A 24,147-nucleotide genomic window follows, 5' to 3' on the forward strand; every position below is an offset into this window, starting at 1 on the left:
AGGTTTAAGACCTCCCTCTGCGCCTTTGCCTGGAGGAGCACCTCCTGGGAGGCATTGCTGAACCTGGGCACCACCCGTCCTCTAGATGCCACCATATCACTGTCGCCATACTTGTCAGGCTTCCCCTTCACTCTCCTCTGCTTGTGCTGCCTTACCACAGAGTGCTGCCTCCCCTTTAAATATGGCGCTGGCTTGTCAGATGCTGGTACTTCCTCCCCGCCCAGTCCGCGTTATGGCCGGCTCCCACGCTTGGGGTAGTTGGACGGCCGTGATCAAATTGCACTTCCTCTTCTAGCCCCCACCCGTGTGGCCTGTCACCCGATTTGTGTCCCAACATCGTGGCTTCCTCATTGTCAGCAAAATTCTGCCCAACATCTCTGCTTCTACCCTATCAAACTCCTACTTAATTTGAAAGACACAATCAGGTTTACCTCTCAGCCATTGCTTTTCTACAGAAAAGAGCCCCAGCCTCTTCAGCTGTTTCCAGGGCTCGCATTAATATTCCCTGGATGTAGTTGCTCTGTCAATGAGTTCACCCCATAATTAACATTTCTCTTGTCGTCTCTGTTCCATCGTGACCTCGCCTTCTGATTCTGTCTGAAGTGCTTTTTGTACAAACAGCCTGTCTTAACTGGCTGTCAAATCACATTTCTAGTTCGGCACTGAGCTCCTCTTCTTCCTGCCTGCTTCGTGAATCATTTCAGTTCTCCCTAATCCAGGCTGATCCTTGTTATTGTCTGTCTGTCAGCACACAGCGTCCTTTTCCCAAGTCACAGTCACAGCCATGGTCGCCTCTGATCGCGGCAGAACCTTCCTGTCTCTTCGAAGCGATTAACATTTAAATCACTGACTTGGCACACAAAACAAGTTAAAGAAACTCATTTCAAGGGAAGTTGATAACCTGCATTCTTGAACTGTTTGTACATTTAATGAGAATCAACAAGGAGAAATTGGGCCCCCAAGGTGTGCTGCTTTCATCAGGCACACAATGGGGGAAGAGGCACTAATTTCGCGGGGCTTGGCTTGGGCGATTATATAGGTGTTCTGGTATCTGCCAGATGTAAGGCCCCTCATGGATGGTAATAGAACTTCCTACATGTTACATGACCCCGAGCTAAAATTCGCCAGCACTGAGCCAGCCACGCTCTGATCAGTTATCCAGGTTCTTCTGACTTGCTTTCCGTTGCCTAGGCGCTAAGCTCTGAAATTCCCTCCGTAAACCATTTTTTAAATTCATTCATGGGATCTGGGCATCACTGGCTAGGCCAGCATTTATTGCCCATCCCTAATTGCCCTTGAGAAGGTGGTGGTGAGCTGCCTTGAACCGCTGCAGTCCATGTGAGGTAGGTACACCCACAGTGCTGTTAGCAAGGGAGTTCCAGGATTTTGACCCAGCGACAGTGAAGGAACGGCGATATAGTTCCAAGTCAGGATGGTGTGTGACTTGGACGGGAACTTGCAGGTGGTGGTGTTCCCATGTATTTGCTGCCCTTGTCCTTCTAGTTGGTAGAGGTCGCGTGTTTGGAAGGTGCTGTCTAAGGAGCCTTGGTGCATTGCTGCAGTGCATCTTGTAGATGGTACACACTGCTGTCACTATGCAATGGTGGTGGAGGGAGTGAATGTTTGTAGATGGGGTGCCAATCAAGTGGGCTGCTTTGTCCTGATGGTGTTGAGCTTCTTGAGTGTTGTTGGAGTTGCACCCATCCAGGCAAGTGGAGAGTATTCCATCACACTCCTGACTTGTGCCGTGTAGATGGTGGACAGGCTTTGGGGAGACAGGAGGTGAGTTACATGCCACAGGATCCCTAGCCTCTGACCTGCTCTTGTAGCCACGGTAATTATATGGCTACTCCAGTTCAGTTTCTGGTCAATGGTAACCCCTAGGATGTTGATAGTGGGGGATTCAGCGATGGCAATGACATTGAATATCGAGGGGAGATGGTTAGATTCTCTCTTGTTGGAGATGGTCATTGCCTGGCACTTGTGTGGCACGAATATTACTTGCCACTTATCAGCCCAAGCCTGGATATTGTCCAGGTCTTGCTGCGTTTCTACACGGACTGCTTCAGTATCTGAGGAGTCACGAATGGTGCTGAACATTGTGCAATCATCAGCGAACATCCCCACTTCTGACCTTATGATTGAAGGAAGGTCATTGATGAAGCAGCTGAAGATGGTTGGGCCTTGGACACTACCCTGAGGAACTCCTGCAGTGATGTCCTGGAGCTCAGATGATTGACCTTCAACAACCACAACCATCTTCTTTTGTGCTAGGTATGACTCCAACCAGCGGAGGGTTTTCCCCCTGATTCCCATTGACCTCAGTTTTGCTAGGGCTCCTTGATGCCATACTCGGTCAAATGCTGCCTTGATGTCAAGGGCAGTCACTCTCACCTCACCTCAGGAGTTCAGCTCTTTTGTCCATGTTTGAACCAAGGCTGTAATGAGGTCAGGAGCTGAGTGGTCCTGGCAGAATACAAACTGAGCAGGTTATTGCTAAGCAAGTGCTGCTAAATGGCATTGTTAATAACACCTTCCATCACTTTACTGATGATTGAGAGTAGACTGATGGGGTGGTAATTGGCTGGGTTTGATTTTCCTCCTTTTTGTGGACAGGGCATGCCTGGGCAATTTTCCACATTGCCGGGTAGATGCCAGTGTTGTAGCTATACTGGAACATCTTGGCTAGGGGTGTGGCAAGTTCTGGAGCACAGGTCTTCAGTACTACTGCCAGAATATTGTCAGGGCCCATAGCCTTTGCAGTATCCAGTGCCTTCAGTCGTTTCTTGATATCACGCGGAGTGAATCGAATTGGCTGAAGTCTGGCATCAGTGATGGAAGGAGGCCGAGATGGATCATCAACTCGGCACTTCTGGCTGAAGATTGTTGCAACTGCTTCAGCCTTATCTTTCACACTGATGTGCTGGGCTCCCCCATCATTGAGGATGGGGATATTTGAGGAGCCACCTTTCTGCTGCTCCAGCTCTCTCTCCTCCTTTACCGCTCCTTGAAACCTACAAAGAACAAAGAACAGTACAGCACAGGAACAGGCCATTCGGCTCTCCAAGCCTGCACTGATCTTGATGCCTGCCGAAACTAACACCTTCTGCACTTCCGGGGCCCATATCCCTCTATTCCCATCCTATTCATGTATTTGTCAAGATGTCTCTTAAACGTCACTATCGTATCTGCTTCCACCACCTCCCCTGGCAGCAAGATCCAGGCACTCACCACCCTCTGTGTAAAAAACTTGCCTCGCACATCCCCTCTAAACTTTGCCCCTCTCACCTTAAACCTATGTCCCCTAGTAACTGACTCTTCCACCCTGGGAAAAAGCTTCTGACTATCCACTCTGTCCATGCCGCTCATAACTTTGTAAACCTCTATCATGTTGCCCCTCCACCTCCGTCGTTCCAGTGAAAACAATCCGAGTTTTTCCAACCTCTCCTCATAGCTAATGCCCTCCAGACCAGGCAACATCCTGGTAAACCTCCTCTGTACCCTCTCCAAAGCCTCCACGTCCTTCTGGTAGTGTGACGACCAGAATTGCACGCAATATTCTAAGTGTGGCCTAACTAAGGTTCTGTACAGCTGCAACATGACTTGCTAATTTTTATACTCTATGCCCCGACCGATGAAGGCAAGCATGCCGAATGCCTTCTTGACTACCTTATCCACCTGCATTGCCACTTTCAGTGACCTGTGGACCTGTCCGCCCAAATCTCTCTGCCTGTCAATACTCCTAAGGGTTCTGCCATTTACAGCATACCTCCCACCTGTATTAGACCTTCCAAACTGCATTACCTCACATTTGTCCGGATTAAACTCCATCTGCCATTTCTCCGCCCAAGTCTCCAACCGATCTATATCCTGCTGTATCCTCTGACAATCCTCATCACTATCCGCAACTCCACCAACCTTTGTGTCGTCCGCAAACTTACTAATCAGACCAGCTACATTTTCCTCCAATTCATTTATATATACTACCTGTTTGACCAATCTGTCCTAATGTCCCCTTATGTGGTTCAGTGTCAAATTTTGTCTGATTATATTCCTGTGAACTGTCTTGGGACGTTTTATTACGTTAAAGGTGCTATATAAATGCAGTTGCTGTTGTCTAACTAGTGGCTGTTAAAGGGATCAGTGGAGTCTGTCAACAAGGACATGCGTTTATGCATGCTAACTTGTCTGAATTTGGAGCTTGGAAGAACAGCAGCACTCCTGATACCTCCACTGCACTAGCGTGAGCTGTTCACATCCCAGACTTGCCTTGCCCTCCTTCCAATCCTTCTGGATTCCCCCACCAGAGGAAATAGTTTCTCTTTATCTGCCCTGTCAACTCCCTTAATCATTTTAAACACCTCAATTAGATTATCCCTTAATCTCCTATATTCAGGGGAATACAAGCCTAGTCAATGCAGCCTGCAGTTGTAATTTAACCCTTTAAGTGCCAGTATTATTCTGGTGTATCTGTGCTGTGTCCTCTCCAAGGTCATAGAAACATAGAAAATAGGATCAGGAGTAGGCCATTCGGCCCTTCGAGCCTGCTCCGCCATTCATTATGATCATGGCTGATCATCCAACTCAGTAGCCTGTTCCCACTTTCCCCCCATACCCTTTGATCCCTTTAGACCCAAGAGCTATATCTAACTCCTTCTTGAAAACATACAATGCTTTGGCCTCAACTGCTTTCTGTGGTAGCGAATTACACAGGCTCACCACTCTCTGGGTGACTCAGTCCTGAAAGGTTTACCCCGTATCCTTCGACTATGACCCCTGGTTCTGGACTTCCCCACCATCGGGAACATCCTTCCTGCATCTACCCTGTCAAGTCCTGTTATAACTCTATAGGTTTCTATGAGATCCCCTCTCACTCTTCTGAACTCCAGCGAATATAATCCAAACTGACTCAATCTCTCCTCATACGTCAGTCCCGCCATCCCAGGAATCAGTCTGGTAAACCTTCACTGCACTCCCTCTATAGCAAGAACATCCTTCCTCAGATAAGGAGACCGAAACTGCACACAATATTCCAGGTGTGGCCTCACCAAGGCCCTGTATAATTGCAGCAAGACATCCCTGCTCCTGTATTCGAATCCTCTCGCTATGAAGGCCAACACACCATTTGCCTTTTTTACTGCCTGTCAGACAGCCATGCTTCAGCGACTGGTGTACGAGAACACCCAGGTCCCGTTGCAGATTCCCCTCTCTCAGTTTATAGCCGTTCAGATAACAATCTGCCTTCCTGTTTTTGCTACCAAAGTGGATAACCTCACATTTATCCACATTATACTGCATCTGCCATGCATTAGCCCACTCACTCAACTTGTCCAAATCACCCTGAAGCCTCTCTGCATCCTCCTCACAACTCACCCTCCCACCCATATCCCTCCTGAGGCGTTCAGAAATGACCAGTTCTACAGATGGGGGTATAACTTGTTTTGGTAGATCTTGCCTGACCAACCTCATTGGCAATATTGAGCTGGCATCCAAAACTTGACAAAGGGAAGTAAAAACAAAACTAATAAACTGCAGATACTTGGGATCTGAAATAAAAACAGAAAATTCTGGAAACACTCAGCAGGTCAGACAGCGTCAGTGAAAAACAAGGAAAACAGGGTTAATGTTTCAGGTCGATGGCCTTTCGTCAGAACTGGAAGATGATAGAGAGTTAACAGATTTTGAGAGACAGGGCAAAAGGACGGGGAGATAGAGAAAGAACAAAAGGTTTGTGATAGGGCGGGAGTCATTAAATGACAAAAGGAATTAATGGTGCAAGGCTAAATGGGACAACGATAATTTTGCATTTATTTAGTTTCTTTAATACGATAAAACTTCCCAAACGCTTTGCATGCGTGTTATTCGACAAACATTGATACATTGGGAGATATTCGGGCAGCTTGGTCACAGGGATAGATTAAACAGAGAAGAGGGAAGTGGAGAGACAGAGAAAGAAAGGATGGGTCCAGAGGAGGTGTAAATGGTAACAGCTGAACAGCAGATGGAGAGGGAGACACAGAAAATCTGACAAAGAGGAAAAGGCTCCCATAGCCTTTGAGCACTCACTCATGTATGACAGATGGTCGCTTGGGTGAGGTTGATTACAACTGGTACCTGTGGAACTGGATGCCATGGCCTAATTGAATGGCAAAACAGGACCTGTGTGGCCTCCTTTCTTTTATTCATGGGATGTGAGCATCAACTGCAAGGCCAGCTTCTATTGCACATCCTTAATTGCCCTTAACTGAGTGGCTTATTAGGCCATTGTAAAGGGAACCACATTGCTGTAGATCTGGAGTCTATTATAGGCCAGACAGAGTAAGGACAGAGATTTCATTCCTTAAAGAAAACTAATAAACCAGATGGATGTTTATGACAGCCTGGTAGTTACATGGTCATCATTACTGATACTAGTTTTTTATATTCCAGATTTTTAATGTATTTAAATTCTCCAGTTGCTGTGGAGGGGTTTGAAATCAAGGCTCCAGATCCTTAATCAGGACCTCTGGAATACTGGTCCAATAACATAACCATGATGCTACCAATTGTTCTCCTATTTGTATGTGCCTAGGGTAGGATGTGTACCACAAAACAACACTGGCTGCTGAGGACTTGCTCATAGTTTTTGAACCTGAGTTCAGGAGTGGAAGACATCCTTCATTCCAACTCTCTGGAAAAGAGAAGGCTGAAAGTGACTTTAAAATTATGAATAGTTTGATAGGGTAGATGAACCTTCCCAGTGGGGGGGGGGGGGCGAAGTCTTGCATCAGTGAGTTTTACGGGTGGCCAGCACACTTGGGCGGGAGGCTGGACATCCCCCAGCGATATTGCCAGGAGGAGGCAATCAAGAGCCGTGAGGCAGGGGAGGCGGCCAATTAAGGATGGCAGGCGGGTCTTCCACTGTTCCAGCCCAATCAGAGGGCCGACAGCTCTGCAGCCTCGGCAGTGCCACCAAGAGAGGTGGCTGCTGCTGAGGCAGAAAGGGAAACATGAGTGCATTTCCATTTTTGAGGTTGACAGAGAGTTTCTGTTTCCACCGGGACCAAGCAGGCAGGCCCCAACGATCAGGGGAGCCCCTCAAGCGGAGGCATCGGAGCCGCGAGGGTGGCCTTTGCTACTAGTGGCCTCCTCCTTGGGCCATCTGGCTCCAATAGTCCCCTCCAGGAATCTGCGTAAGGAGGCCTTCACCTGCCAGGGAGGCGGCTCCTCGCCGCTGATGACCTCCTTCTGCAGCAAGGGGCATAACTGCCACCAGGAAAATGCCAGTGGTCCGGGAAAATGGCCCTTAATTGAGGCTTTATTTGTCTAAATTGTCTGCCCTCCTCTAGTCGGTGGGCAGCCGAGCCGCTGCTGTTGCTGCCGCTGGGAGCCATCCCAATGTTGCTATCTGACACTTTACCAGCCACCCCCTCCTCCTAGGCCACGACATGGGGGCCGGTAAAATTCCACCCATGTTTCCAGTTGTGGGGGAGACTGGGACTAGGGACTATAATATAAAATAGTCACTAATAACTGTAAGAGGAATTTAGGACAAACGTCTTTGCCCAGACAGTGGTGAGAATGTGGAACTCGCAACCATAGGGAGTGGCTGAGGCAATTAACATAGATGTATTAAAAGCATACATGAGGAATAAGGAAGTAGAGAGTATGTTGATGGGGATAGGCTGGGAGTATAGACTGTTACTGTTGTGAACAGTCTGTGTAATTCTATGTAACCCCTCCCCCGCACCCCCGAGTCATTTTTTTCCTACTATTTATCCACTTAGCGATGTTATCGCAGAGGGCTAGATGGCCCTGCACTGTTGAGGGGTAAAGACTAAAGCAAAATAGCTGCAGATGCTAGAAATCTGAAATAAAAACAGAACATACTGGAAATGCTCAGCAGGTCTGGCAGTATCTATGGAGAGAGAAAGAGAGTTAACGTTTAGATCTGTGAACTTTCATCAGAACTGGGAAAAGTAACAGGTTTTAAGCAACAGCAGCGGCGGGGCAAGGTGGGAGGGGAGGAAAAGAAAAAAAAAGGGAGATTTGTGATTGGGTGGAAGTAAGGAGTGATTAAATGAAAAGGGGTACAGCACAGACCCGTCAGACATAATGGCACATATTGTACCTAACCGACTGCCATGCCAACGTGGCCTGCTGAACAAAAATTAAAAAATCACTTCTTTTCTGATGAACAACCATTAACATGTCGACAGCAGAGTTTGTTCTCCATTCATCAAAGGCAAGAGGGAGGCTGGTTTATCTCTAACCAAAGCCCCTTTACAGAGGGGTTAAAAGGGCAGCTGGAAATGATTAAAGATGCCCTTGAGGAAGAGGGAAGAATCCAGAACAAAGAGTGGGTTTGGAGGCTGCTCACTGCATAATTCTTTCTAAAGTGGGTACAGCACAGATCCACCAGAATGTTACCGGAGCGAAAAGGGTTAAATTATGAGGTCACGTTGCATAGACTAAGCTTTTATTCCCTTGAGTCTAGACAATTAAAGGTGATCTAATTGGGGTGTTTAAAGGTTTTGACAGGGTAGATGGGGGAGAAATTATTTCCTCTGGTGGGGGAACAAGGGGGGGCAGAACCTTAAAATTAGAGCCAGACCATTCAGGGATGATGTCAGGAAGCATCTTTTCATACAAAGGGTAGTGGAAATCTGGACCTGTCTCCCTTATAAAGCTGTTGAGACTGCGGGTCAATTGAAAATGCCAAAACTGAGATTGATAGATTTTTGTTGGGTAAGGGTATTAAAGGTTATAGAAGCCAGGTGGGTGGATGGAGTTGAGGTACAGAGCAGCTATGATTTAATTGAATGGTGGAACAGGTTTGAGGGACTGAATGGCATAGAATTATATTGTATTTTGTTACGAGCGAGGTTAGCGGAGTGCACTGTCTCCCTCTAGTCCCACTATTATACAGGTCACAATATACATTTAAAAATATGGATACGGTCAATTATATACTTTATCTATTTTAGTTTCAGAATAAAAATCCACCAACCAGGTTTCTTTAGTAAACAACAAAATTATTGATTTATTACGAAGCAAGACTTATTCAATAAAGATGCAAAGCTTTAACACACAGTTTGAAATATATACCCTTCTAAAATAACCAAACACACATGCACACCGGTTAAAGGAAAAATAAAGAAGCTTTTCTGCAGAGATCAACTTTACAAAAAACAAAAATACTTTGGCTATATATTTGATCATTCATGAAGAAGAAGGCTAAGATTGGGAATGTTCCAGATGGCTCTGTGATCTGGCATCTAGGTACATGTAGATGGGTCTCACTGGACACATGCAGTTGTCACGAGGATCGTTTCACAAGCAGGTCATTCAGGAGATGTTGGGAGGAAGTATTGCAGAAGTTTCTCAGGAGAAATGCTGCATCAGTTTCTTCAGTTCTCACATTGGATTCTCAGAGTTCCTCAAAGAGGTGGAACAGGCTGAGTTGGTGGCTTCTCTCTCTTAGCAGGCTCACACCCCAACTGAACTTCAAACAATATTCAAAAATGAAACCAAAACTCCTGAGCCATAAACCCAGACATGTGAATTCTCTAAGTTCAAATAGTGCCATCGTCCATAAGGCTCCGGCTGTTTACTTAGCTTAAGGCATGTGACTTCCAGTAAGTGTCTGTTTTTAAACAAAGTCCCAAGTGTCCTTCCAGTGACCCTTTAAAAAAGAACAAACCCAGCATCTCCTCAGGTATTTTCCACAGTCTTTTAAACACAAGTCCTCAAAAATATTAATAATGGAAGCACCTTCATAACAATTTACAGAACCGAAACAGGCCATTCATCCTAACCGGTCTATGCTGGTTGTTTATGCCCCACAAGAGTCTCGTCGTACACCTCTTCATCTCACTCGATCAACATATCCTTCTATTCCTTTCTCCCGTAGGCGTCTATCCAGCTTCCCTTTATATGCATCTATACTATTCACCTGAACCACTCCCTGTGGTAGCGAGTTCTACATTCTAATCACTCTCTGGGTAGAGAATATTCTCCTGAATTCTCTATTAGATTTTTGGGTGACTATTTTATATTTATAGTCACAGCACTGTGAGTGTACCTACCTCACATGGACTGCAGTGGTTCAAGAAGGCAGCTCACCACCACCTTCTCAAGGGCAATTAGGGATGGGCAAGAAATGCTGGCCTGGCCAGCGACGCCCACATCCACTGAATGAATAAAAAAAAAAGGAGACTCGTATGGAGCATAAACATCAGCATAGATAGGTTGGGCCAAATGACCTCCTTCTGTGCTATAACTTCTATGTAGTTCTATGCAATCAATTTGAATCAGGCAGAAATTACAATAAATGGAGGAATTGATGTCACCACGTTATTACTGCCTCATTTTTATTTTCCTTCCTGGAGTGGGTGGAGATCCTGCATTACAGAACTCCGTCCCATTTCTCTTTTCTGCTATCAACCTGGGTGAAGGGCAGCAAAAAATCCCTGCTACCAGCTCATTCCATCCCACTTCATCACTGGTATTATTCTGGGTTATTATTTAATGAAGAAAATTTGCAGGAGAAACTGTGAGCGTTTACCCTTTAAAAAGTTAATTATGTTGGCCTTCACTCACTAACTCACAGCACAGTACCCAGGACAAGAATTCCACTAGTCCCCAATAAAATCCAGTGCAGAGCAGTCGGCTGTTTGGTGAACAATCAATAAATCCTTCTTTAATGATGTTAATTGAGTGCATTTTGTTTTGTTAAGTAGTTGAACAAGATTTATCTAAACTTTCTGCTGATGCACTGCAGCCATCCTCTTATGTTAATTGACCAGATAGATTTCTTTTTAAGGAAAAGATCAGTTGAAAATTTTTGCTGATTGCACTTTGTTTGATTATTTTATTAAAGTCAACTCCCAGTGTACTGAGGCTGGATCTAGACAATGCTTTCTGATGTTCAAACTTTCCTTTCATCTACTCCAATTGTGTAGCATCCCAATGGACAAACCCATCCTCACTCCGATTTACAAGAATCCCAATTGACTAGCCCTTTCCTATTCACTGCCATTGCATGAAAACTCACTGAGCGATTCCCTTTCCTCCCGCTTCCATTGAATAGCATTCCAATGGACAAATCCTACCTGATGCACTTCCATTTCTCCATTCACAAGAACAAAAGAACACAAGAAATAGGAGCAGAAGTAGACCATGTGGTCCATCGAGCCTGCTCCACCATTCAATATGATCATTGCTGATCTTGGGCTTCAATTCCACTTTCCTGCCCACTGCCCATATCCCTTGATTCCCTGTGAGACCAAAAATCTATCTATCCCAGCCTTAAATGTATTCAATGACGAAGCATCCACAACCCTCTGGGGTAGAGAATTCCAAAGATTCACAACCCTTTGAGTGCAATAAAAACAAGAAATGATGGAAATACTCAGCAGGTCTGGCAGCATCTGTGGCGACAGAAGCAGAGTTAACGTTTCAGGTCAGTGACCCTTCATCAGACCCTTTGAGTGTAGTAACTTCTTCTCATCTCAGTCCTGAATGATTGACCCCTTATCCTGAGACTGTGTCCCCGTGTTCTAGATTCCCTCAGCAGTGGGAACAATCTCTCAGTTTCTACCCCATCAAGCCCTTTCAGAATATTGTATATCTCAATTGGATCGCCTCTCATTCTTCTAAACTCCAGAGAATATAGGCTCAATTTACTCAGCCTCTCATCATAGGAGCCAATTTAGTAAATCTTCGCTGCACTGCCTCCAGTGCAAGTATATCCTTTCTTAAATGTGGAGACCAAAACTGCACACAGTATTCCAGGTGCGGTCTCACCAAAGCCCTGTACAATTTTAGTAAAACTTCTTTATTCCTGTACTCTAATCCCCTTGCAATAAAGCCCAACATGCCATTTGCCTTCCTAATAGCCTGCTGTACCCGTATGTTAACTTTGTGCATTCCTTGTACGAGTATTCCCAAGTCTCTCTGAACATCAACACTTACCAGTTTCACACATTTTTAAAAAATATTCTTTTCCATTTTTATGACCAAAGTGAAGAACTTCACATTTCCCTACATTATATTCCATTTGCCATTGTGTTGCCCACTCACTTGACCTGTCTATATCTCTTTGCAGCCTCTCTACATCCTCCTTGCAACTTACCTTTTCACCGAGCTTTGTATCATCAGCAAACATAGATACATTTCTCTCTGTCTCTTCATCCAAGTCATAATATAGATTGTAAATAGCTGAGGCCCCAGCACTGATCCTTCTGGCACCCCACTATTGACTGCCTGCCAACTTGAAAATTCCCCATTTATGCCCACTCTCTGCTTTCTGTCTGTTAACCAATCCTCTATCCATGCTAATATATTACCCCCAACACCACCATGAGCCCTTATCTTGCTTATTAATCTTTTATGTGGCACCTTATCGAATGCCTTTTGGAAATCCAGGTATATTACATCTACTGGTTCTCCTTTATCTACCCTACTAGTTACATCCTCAAAAAATGTTAATAAATTTTTCAAACAGGATTTCTCTTTAGTGAAACCATACTGACTTGTTCTAATCATACTATGCTTTTCCAAGTGCAATGTTAAGACTTCTTTCATAATAGTTTCCAACATGTTCCCAATGACTGATGTTAGGCTAACTGGCCTGTAATTCCCTGTTTTCTCTCTTCCTCCTTTCTTGAAAAGTGGTGTGACATTTGCCAACTTCCAATCTGATGGGACCATTGCTGAATCTAAAGAATTCTGGAAAATCATCATGAATGCATCTACTATCTCTGTAGCTATCGCTTTTAGAACCCTAGGGTGTGGGCCACAATTCTTGTGGACCAATGCACTTTTTCCAATCATTCCCATTGATGAGAATCGCTTCCTATTAACACATATTGTCCCTTGCCCTTTTGTTCACTTTGTATTATACTCTAATGAATCAAACCCCTTCCCGTTTATCTGCACTGTGTAGAATCCCAATGGATAATATAGAATCATAGAATTGTGACAGCTCTCTGCAAGAACAACTCACCTAGTCCCACTCCCCTGCCTTTTCCCCATAGCCCTCCAATTTATTTCCCTTCAGAGAAATCCAATTCAGTCCTTATCCAAATCCTTTTTGAAAGCCATGATTAAATCTGCCTCCATCAGACTCTCAGGCAGTGCATTCCAGATCCTAATCACTCACTAAGTAAAAAAGGTTTTTCCTCATGTTGCCATTGCTTCTTTTGCCAACCATCCTAAATCAGTGTCCTCTGGTTCTCGATGCTTCTGCCAATGGGAACAGGTTCTCCCTCTCTACTCTGTCCAGACCCCTCATGATTTTGAAAATTTCTATCAAATCTCCTCTTCTCTAAGGAAAACAGCCCCAGCTTCTCCAACCTATCCATGTAACTGAAGCTCCTGAGTTCTGGAATCATTCTCATAAATCTTCTTTGCACCTTCTCTAATGCCATCAGATCCTACCTAATGTGTGGTGACCAGAATTGGGCACAATACTCCAGTTGAGACCAAACCAGTGTTTCATAAAGGTTCATCATAACTTTTACTTTTTTATTCAAGATACAGCACTGAAACAGGCCCTTCAGCCCACCAAGTCTGTGCCAATCATCAACCACCCATTTATACTATATTTTACATTAATCCCATATTCCTACCACATCCCCACCACCTATACTAGGGGCAGTTTACAATGGCCAATTTACCTATCAACCTGCAAGTCTTTAGCTGTGGGAGGAAACTGAAACACCTGGCAGAAACCCACACAGTCACAGGGAGAACTTGCAAACTCCGCACAGGCAGGACCCAGAATTGAACCCAGGTCACTGGAGCTGTGAGGCTGCGGTGCTAACCACTGCGCCACCTTAACTTTATTTCTTTGCTCTTGTACTCTGCCTCCATTTATAAAGCCCAGGATCCCACATGCTTAATTAACTGCTTTCTCAACCTGCCCTACCACCTTTAAAGATTTGTGCACATATACCCCTCGGTTCTTCTGCTCCTGAACCTACTTTAAAAGTGTATCCTTTATTTTATGTTGCCTCTCCGCGTTCTTCCTGCCAATATGTACCAGTTAATACTTCTCTGCATTAAATGTCATCGGCCACGTGTCTGCCCATCCCACCAACCTGCTTTTGCATTTGTTCTGGAAATGTATATTGCTTCCACAATCACTGCCCGTCCTTTTGCTCTGAGAAGTTGGTGGGATTTCTGTAGTGATTCTTTCAACAAAGAAAGATACTTCAGTGGCCACTAAGAATCAACCTTCTAGTGTGGGACTGGAGTTACATGTAAGACAGATCAGGTAAAGGAGTTTGACGTCCAGTTCTGATGAAAGGTCACTGACCTGAAATGTTAACTCTGCTTCTCTCTCCATGGATGTTGCCTGACCTGCTGAGTATTTCCAACACTTTCTGTTTTTGTTTCGAATTTACAGCATCTGCAATATTTTGCTTTTATTTTGTGTTTGACATCCTTCCCTGTTGGGTTTTAACAGCAATCCAACAGCTCCCCTCGTTATAAATTTCCAGATTTATATGCATTTCATAACTTACTATGAAACAATTTAAACTCAAGATCTCTGCTAGCCTTGTATCATAACTACTACACTATAGTACCCATTGCACGGTTGCCAATGGCCAAGCCCTTTATATGTAATTCTAGTGGGGACGACCTGTTCCCATTCACTTCCAGTGTTTCAGATCCCACTGGATCAAACCCTTTCTCATTTATTCCCATTATGCAGGGTCTCAATGGACAAACTCCTCCCTATTTTACTGCCATTGTGTAGAATTTCGATGGGCAACTCCCTTGTCATTCATTTCTATTGTGTAAAATTTAAACAGACAAAACCACTCTCGATTCACTCCCATTAGGAAGAATTTGAATGAACAAAACTTCTCATTCATCCTGTTGCATTGAATCCCAGTGGACCTAACCCAATTGCTATCTCTCTATATCCCATAAAATGTCATTAGTTTCAGTCATACCTATTGAATTCATTCTTCAGAATCCAATGAGTGGGATTATTTCCTAAACATTGGACCACCTTTTCCTGTCGGAGATTCCTGTCGGAGAAACAGGGCCTCTGGGACATGGGTGAAGAGGGCAAGCGACAGGGTACCTTCTTAACCAATCAGATGTAAAAGCAGTAGAAAGGGTAGAAAGGAGGTTTACCAGGATGTTGCCAGGGATGAGGGACTTCATTTATGAGGAGAGTTTTGAAAAGTTGGGACTGTTTTCTTTGGTTCAGAAAAGGTTGAGAGGTGTCTCTCATCTCAAGATGATTTTGATAGAATAAATAGGGAAAAGGTTTCCCTCTGGCGAGTGCATCAATAACCAGAGATCACAGATTTAAAATCATTGACAAAAGATCTAGAGGGGAGATGAGGTGACATTTCTTCGCTCAGAATTGTCAGGATCTGGAATGTTGACCTAAAGAGGTGGTGGAAGCTGATTCCATAAATAATTTTTAAAAGGAGTTGGCCGGGTACTTGAGGATGCGGAACGCTCAGAGTTATGGACAAAAATCAGGATGTGGGACAAAGCCCAACTGCTCTTTCAAAGAGTTAGCACAGACACGACAAGCTGAATGGCCTCCATCTGTGCTGTAATTTTCTATGACACAATGGGCAGGATTTTGTGCTTCATCTGGAGACAGGCTCGGAGGCCGGGGGAGGGGTGGGGTGGGCTGGAAACAAAATGGCAGGTACCACCATTCCTAACATCACCCGGGCCCCCTGCCATTTTGTCCTGGGCGGGAAAGGACGGCCTTCCTGCCTCAGGTTAATTGAGGCCATTAAATGGCCACCCATGTAAGGGCCTATTTCTGCCTCCACTCAATTTTATTGAAGGTGGAGGGGTCCCTCACTGTGGGGAGGCACTGCCAGGTGAAACCTGGCAGCCTCCTAGTGTAGTCAATGGAGGTTCCCTCCTTTGGGGGCAATCAAGGATCCCCAGAGGGTACCCCCCCCCCCACCCCAGTGGCAATGGCCACCTCCCCCCCTCCCCACCCAGGACGATTCTCTCCCCAGCCTTGTTGCCGGGGCCTGCATGAATGGCCTCCAGTGATCCTGACCCCAATTACCTCTCCCGGGGTCACCGGACACCTCCTCTGCTGTACTGGCAGTGGGCATCGCTCCCAGTGGCACTGCTGGTATTGCAGAGCTGCCAACCAATCATAAAACCGGCAGCTCTTGGAGGCGGGAGCCATCCCTGACAGCGGGCATTTATCAGACTGCCTGCCATTAAATAGCAATGGGGGTCTGCAGGAGGGCCGAGGCAGGGTCTCCCACACCTGCCTTCTGGCCTGCCAGCGGGACCCCTATTGCTGGAATAAAATCCGGTCCTATGATTCAAACTGAAGGATTGTGAAATTAACAGTTGGCAAGGACTCAGAAGGAAGTGTAAATTAGAGTGGATTATTCAACACCATAGCAGGTACAGAAAGGGAAATAATGAGGGGGAAAGAAAGAGAGAAAGGAAAAGGACTTTAAAAGAAATTTTAATTCTAAAACTCTTAAAACCTGAAGGAATGAGACTTGTAATTGTTCATTTTCAGTACCAGAAAGGTTGATTGGCAGCAATTAGCATTTATCACATTGTTAAAAGGGTACTTAGACTGAAATGGACAAGATTTAAGCTCCTGTGGCGTGTTTAGTTCATATCTAATGCGCAAATACAGCAACGTCATGCCGCTCAACGTATTTCAGTGGTAAGCCCTGAGCGAGATGCAGTTTGTGTGAAGCTAACAGTGGAACGGCACGACCTTTGGATATTTGCGTTTAACTGCGCATTTCCTTCTTGCCTGCAAATGTCATACCATTCAGGGCTAAATACCTACATTACTTTGACAGAAAAATCGGGGCCATTGTTGCTCTATAGAAATCTAATATTGATGTTCGAGTCACTTCCAAACTATAAAATTGAAAGTCACCAATTTACGTCATTCCTGCCCTTGATATAATTTTGCAGATTCAGGCACAGAAACTTCAATCCTATTCATGATTCTGACAGATCTCTTCCACTTGTTCATGTTTAGATAACTGACTATTCAATATTGGTGATCTATCCCATTACCTCCTAGAACTTAGAACAATTATTTATCTCTTATGAATAAATGTTGTCAAAATGCATCTGACAGCACACTCTGGAGGCGAAGGCTTCAAATTTGAGCTGCATTCTTTCATTTTTCCTTGGCTAATTGTGAGAGCTCCCACCAGCTGAAAGTGTCATCTCTCCATTCAACTAACAAATTGTAGTTTGTCTTACTGTTTATTTAGTAATGCATATAGCAAATCTATGAACAACTTGATTACCTTGTCCTGTGTCTGTGAAAGAGAGAGGCAGAAGGAAGGAAACAGCAAGAGAGAGGGAGGGTGAACTGGACAAGTAAAGGGGTAAGAGATAAAAACAGAAAGTATTTCCAGCACTTCCAGCTTTTATTTCAGATTTCCAGCATCCGCAGTATTTTGCTTTTAAATAAAGGGGTGAGCTCATGTTAAAAGCCTGTGCCATGTTCAAGGATTGATTTACTCAGTTTATTTATCCATTTCCCCTTCTGATTTTATTTTAACCAGTGCATTAAAATGGGAATCAGTGGGAAATAGATCTGCTCCAGTTCAGTTGTTAACCCCCTACCCAGCCCATCCTTTCCTGCTGTTTGTGGAATTGCTTCTACAGTTTCTGGCAGAAGGAGGCACTATAGAGCAATTAATAGTTAAAAACTACAGCAACTTTTTATTTTAACCTTTTTCTAACTAATCCAGGGAGACTGAGCCCAGTTGAAGCTCCCTTGAACTGACACCCTGACTCAATACAGACCCGGAATGTGAACATGTGATCATGGTTTACGGCTGTATTGTCCAGTGTTGTTACAGAGTCATATAATCAAAGGGCCATTGATGCAGCTTCTTAACAATCACTCTAGGCTGTAATATTCAGCCAAAACAATAAATCAGACACAACATATGACTCAATCCCAGTTTGGAATTGGTTTTATAATACTGCTGAATAACAATTTCAAAGTCAGATTGCGTAAAATTAATGTAACCTGCCCCTAATAATTGGTTTCCTGGTTAAATGTCCTAAGGTGCTTCACAGGAGGCTTATCAAAAAAAATTGACACTGAGCTACGTAAGGGAATATTAGGACAGGTGACCAAAAGCTTGTGTCTTAAAGGAGAAAGAGAGGTGGAGAGGTTTAGGGAGGGAATTCCAGAGCTTGGGGCCCAGGCAACAGAAGGCACGGCCGCCAATGGATGCTCAAGAGGCCAGAATTAGAGGAGTGCAGAGATCTTGAAGGGTTGTGGGGCTGGAGGAGATAGGGAGAGGTGTAGCCATGGAGGGATTTGAAAGCAAGGATGAGAATTTAAAAAAAGATGTAGCTTGACCAGGAGTCAATGTTGGTCAGCGAGCACAGGAGTGATAGGTGAACGGGACTTGGTGCGAGTTAAAACATAGGCAGCAGAGTTTTGGATGACCTCAAGTTTACAGAGGGTAGAATGTGGGAGTGCATTGGAAGAGTCAAGTCTAGAGGTTACAAAGGCATGAATGAGGGTTTCAGCAGCAGATAGGCTGAGATGGGGTGAAGTAGGGCAATGTTATGGAGGTGTAACTAGGCGCTCTTAGTGATGGCATGAATATGTGGTTAGACGTTCAATGTATAGTGTTTCTCATGACCACAGGATGTCCCAAAATGCTTCCCAGACAATGGAGTATTTCTGAAGTGTAGTTGCTGTTGTCATAGAATCATAGATTGATTTACGGCACAGGAGAAGGCCATTCAGCCCATCGTGTCTGTGCCAGCTGAAAAAGAGTCTAACTCCATTTTCCAGCTCTTGGTCTGTCGTCCTGTGGGTTACAGCATTTCAAGTCCGTATCCAACTGCTTTTTTTTAATGCGATGAGGGTTTCTCCCTCTACTACCCTTTCAGGCAGTGAGTTCCAGACCCCCACAACCCTCTGGGTGAAAATATTACTCCCCAACTCTCCTGTCATCTTTCCACCAATTACTTTAAATCCATGCCTTCTGGTTATTGACCTCTCTGATAAGGGAATTAGGTCCTTCCTATCTCTATCTAGGCCCCTCATAATTTTATTCACTTCAATTAAATCTTCGCTCAGCCTCCTCTCTTCCAAACAAAAAAGACCTCAGCCTACCCAATCTTTCCTCATAGCTAAAATTCTCCATTCCTGGCAACATCTCCTCTGTACCCGCTCAAGTGTGATCACATCCTTCTCATAATGCAGTGACCAGAATTGTACACTGTACTCTAGCTGCTCTTAGACTCTGAACCTTGGCCAACAAAGGCACGTATCCCATATGTCTTCTTGACCACCTTACTTGCCTGTCCTGCTACCTTCAGGGCTCTGTAGACATACATATTTTGGTTTTTGCTTTCTTTTTATGGATATGTATTGTAGCTAGAAATAATGAAAGAGATAAAATTGTTCATTCCCAGATGCTTTAGCACTTAATGTGTTAGGGTACAATTTAACCGACTGTGCTGTTTAGCTTCTGAAAGTGCAGGATGAGGGATTCATGTCTGTTGACATATTTTTGTGACCACATTGAGAAATGAGATAAATAAGACATTCTTGAGATAGGAAGTGGACAATATAGCACCATGGTAACAAGTTGGCGTCTGTTTTTTTGTAAGAGCTACCTCATTTCTGATGGTCTTGTTCACAATAACAGTTATCAGGATATAACAAACTATCTAAATTATGTACATGATTAAAGTCTTATAAAGATCTTGAGGTTTCCTCAACAATTTGTAGAGCGAGTCAGGATGGGAAGGATTGATGAAAGTTATGCTTCTATTCAGTATGTCTACTGCTTAAAGACGTTGCGTGTGTCTGGATTCGGTTGAACACAATAAAAGGATTATGTTGCAGCCAAAAATAAAAACAGAAAGTGCTGGAAATACTCAGCAGGTCTGGCAACATCTGTGGAGAGAGAAACGGGCTGGATTTTAAGGAGCCCTCGACGTCGGGATCCGTGAGGGGGGGTGGGTGCCTGAAGATGGTTCCGGATGAGGCCCGCCACAGATCTCGATGCCGGCAGGGCCCGGCCTGATCCTCCCGGTGACAGCGAGGCACCGTAGCGGCCTCCCCTGCCACTGGGCGACAGGACCATAATTTGAATATTTAAATCAATTAAAATAATTAATTTAAATAAACTTACATCGCCTCCTGGTGTCCCGCTGTGATCTTTGGCCCGGCAGTCGGCACTCCCACGCCTTCAGCTCCTCATCCGGGGAAATGAGGTGCAACACTGGCGGGGAGGGGGTGGGCGGAGAGGTACGTTTCTCAGTGCGGGGGCAGAGAGGATGGGGTCAAATTAACGGCAGGGGTGTAGAGGATGGTGGGAAGTGATGTAGTCTAAAGTTTGTGCAGTTTGGGGGGGGTAGTTCATATGGTAAAGGTAAGTTTTTTTTGGGGGGGGGTAACGGGAAAATAATCAATTTAATTGGTATGGGGGGGAGAGGGGCAAAAGAGATGTGTTTAATTAATTTAATTAAATTTTTCTTTAAATGTTTAAATATGTCGTTAGAGCTAACAGCCCTTTAAAAATGGCGTCAGCGCCTGCCAATAGGCAGCTGACGCCATTGCCAGGGACGGACAGCCTGCCCCTTCCACATGATCAGGGAGTGGGGGGAGTGGGGGGGGGGGGGTGGCCCGCCCCGGCTACTTAAATGAGCCGCCGCATTTGGAATCTTGGCGGCTCTTTGGCGTGTGGCCCGCAGCTGCCGAAATTGGTGGCGAGCTTATAAAATACAGCTCAATGTTTCCGGTCCACAGATGCTGCCAGACCAGCTGAGTATTTCCAGCAATTTCTGTTTTTATTTCAGATTTCCAGTATCCGCAGTATTTTGCTTTAATTATTATGTTACAGCCATATAGGAAAGTATGTTGTGAAGAGGGCATAAGGAGATTGCAGACCGATATAGATAGGTTGAGTGAAAGGGCAAAAATCTGGCAGATGGAGTATAATGTGGGAAAATGTGAAGTTGTTCACTTTGGCAGGAAGAATAAAAAAGCAGAGTATTACTCAAATGGAGAACGACTGCAGAATTCCAAAGTGCAGAGGGATCTAGGTGTTCTAATGCAGGAGTCACAGAAAGTTAGTATGCAGGTACAGCAGGTAATAAATAAGGCTAATGGAATGCTATCCTTTATTACGAGAGGAATAGAAAATAAAAGTAAGGATGCTATACTTCAGTTATGCAGGGCATTGGTGAGACCAACTCTCAAATTCTGTGTGCAGTTTTGGTCTCCTTATTTAGGGAAGGATGTAAATGTGTTGGAGGTGGTTCAGAGGAGGATTACTAGATTGATACCTGGAATGAGCGGGTTATCTTATGAGGAAAGGTTGGACAGACTGGGCTTGTTTTCACTGGAGTTTAGAAGAGTGAGGGGAGACTTGATTGAAGTTTGTAAGATCCTGAACGATCTTGACAAGATGGATGTGGAAAGGATGTTTTCTCTTGTGGGTGAGTCTAGAACTAGGGAGCACTGTTTTAAAATTAGGGGTTGCCCTTTTAGGACAGAGATAAGGAGAAATTTTTTCTCTCAGAGGGTTGTGCGACTTTGGAACTCTCTGCCTCAGAAGGTGGTGGAGGCGGAGTCATTGAATATTTTTAAGGTGGAGGTAGATAGATTCTTGTTAGGCAAGGAAATCAAAGATAATCGGGGGTAGATGGGAGTGTGGAATTCGAAACACAAACAGATCAGCCATGATCTTATTGAATGGTGGAGCAGACAGGAGGGGCTGAATGGCCTACTTCTCCTCCTAATTCGTATGTTGGTATTTGTTTTGTTAGATTTAAATTGTCTTACCAATAACTGGACAGTTCTTCTCTCTTCAGCTTGAACTACAGTGGCGTTTGCCTGGCATCTGATGGGCTGTTCAGGGATTTCCTGGATGGAATGGGTCCTGCACAGTTTGTGGGTCGTCAAACTCTGGCCACACCATCGATGGGTAAGACACTCTTGGTACCTTGTTAGTTAGAACTTAAGTATCAACCCTATGAGCTTTTGCGCGCCATGTGTGAAAGATACTGAGAGAATATGGTCCTCCTGATTTACAAGGAGAATTGTAAGAGCCACTAAACCTGCTGGAACCGGCAGCTCCCACTTCCTTTACACTGACGAGTCTTCCGGGCCCAGAGAAGCCTGGCCGCAATTGTTCAACTCAAATCAGGCTCCTATCTTCACCCTGGGAGCCTGGTTTAAATATGACAGTGACTTGCCCTGCCTCCCTGCAGGGCACATACACATCACGTAACCCACCGCCATGGAGAACGGGCAGGAAAGTGGAGTTGAGGCCGAGATGAGATCAGCCATGATCGTATTGAATGGCGGAGCAGGATCGAGGGGCTGAATTGCCTACTCCTGCTCCTCGTTCTTAAGTTATTATGTTCTTATAAGAATGGCAGCAGGTTTTTATATGGCGGGTTGAGGGCGTGCCCCCGATTTTAAAATATGAACCCCCTCGACCCACTAGCGCATATCATGGCGGGTGGGCTAATGTGTTTGAGAGCGTGAGAGAAAATCAGTGAGAGTTAAAGAGGCAGAGAGTGAGACAGCAAAAGTGAGAAAGTGACAGACCAGTAAACATTGGCAAGACAGAATGTGAGAGATAAAGAATGAGGTTGAATTCTGTCAAAACCCTTCCCATACAGAAAGAAAGAAAAAAACAATTTGCATTTCTGTAGCAAGGATGTCCCAAGGTGCTTTATGGCCAAAAAACTGCTTTTGAAATGTTGTACTATGGAAAATCACAGCTGTTAAATGTGCACAGCAAGATCCCAGAAGCTTTGGGATAATATATGCTTTAATATGTTTATGTTGCAGAGAATCACAGCCCCTGTGTATATTATCGAGAATCACAGACGTTTAGGTTGAAATTGCACAATTAATTGCCGTGATAAATGTGTAAATATGTTTATTGATATTCTTCTCTGCTATTTGAACAAAGTTATTAACACTGATGGTTTCAGTAACAGTGGGGTACTTTCGGAATCCTTCTTGAGTTTATTCCACCTATGGTCTGGTTTTGGTGACATATTCTCATAAAATGAATTAAAATGTGAAATACATTCCTTATTTGCAGCTGGTTTCATTCTCCTTTCCACAATGATTATTTTATTCCATCCCCAATTCCAGACCTATTGAGATATATTCATCTCGAAAACACCACACTACATTTACTTCGCCAGTTGTAAAAGATGAACTTTTTAACTAAACTGCATTAATCTCAGTGAAATAGCCGGGGAGATGTATTTTACATATTTAGGAACGTTTTGCTGCAGTTACTGCTATCTCAAGGTGATGGAAACTTTGCTGCTTACTTCAGTGAACAGTCGACATTCGCAGGCAAATAAAGTGTAGCTGGTCCATTGAGACTGCCCCACATCTCATGATGGCTGCAACATTGACACTTCCAATTAATAGTTCAACTGCCAACCATGGCTCAGTTAGTAACACATCAAAAGGTTGTGGGTTCAAGTCTGACTCTCGAACCTTAGCACAGAAGTCAAGGTTACTGCACTACTGAGGGAGTGCTGCACTTTCGGAGGGTCAGTACTGAGGGAGTGCTGCACTGTCCTTTGGAGGAGATGTTAAATAGATGCCCTATCTGCTCCCTCAGGTGACTATAAAAGATCCCAAGGTGCTATTTTGAAGGCGAGCAGGGGAGTTCTCCCCTGTGTCCTGGCCAATATTTATCCCTCAATCAACAGCACAAAAACAGATCATCTGATCATCATCACATTACTGTCTGTGGGATCTTGCTGTGTGAAAATTGGCTACGGCATTTCATACATTACAACGGTGACTGCATTTCAAAAATACTTCATTGGCTGTAAAGTGCTTTGGGACCTTCGATGGGCGTGAAAAGTGCTCTATAAATGCTGTAAGACTTGCTGTCCTATTCTCAAGCTTGTAGTTCATTTTGACCCACAAATTACAAGGGAAATAATTAATGACTCACCCAATAGCCCTTCAGTTAAATGGGGTCATTTATTAAAGGAAAAGAAGAAAGAGAAAAAAGTGCTGATATATTTAAATGGCAACACAATTCCCTTCTTACTTTCCTCTTAACAATAAAGATGTTCCAGCAATTCTTCTTCTTTGGCCTCCTTATCTCGAGAGACAATGGATAAGTGCCTGGAGGTGGTCAGTGGTTT

General features: G+C 44.5%; 1 protein-coding gene across 2 annotated transcripts in view; it reads left to right on the forward strand.

The window, feature by feature from the left end:
* rims4 (regulating synaptic membrane exocytosis 4) overlaps positions 1-24,147 on the forward strand; it is a 108,599-nt gene that overhangs the window by 71,464 nt on the left and 12,988 nt on the right. For both annotated transcript variants that reach the window (XM_068048875.1, XM_068048876.1), the window contains one exon: positions 21,826-21,938. In XM_068048875.1, the coding sequence (XP_067904976.1) occupies positions 21,826-21,938 (113 nt within the window). The remainder of the gene's footprint in view (positions 1-21,825; positions 21,939-24,147) is intronic.

Source organism: Heterodontus francisci, chromosome 16 (assembly GCF_036365525.1).
Source record: "Heterodontus francisci isolate sHetFra1 chromosome 16, sHetFra1.hap1, whole genome shotgun sequence".
Lineage (NCBI taxonomy): Eukaryota > Metazoa > Chordata > Chondrichthyes > Heterodontiformes > Heterodontidae > Heterodontus > Heterodontus francisci.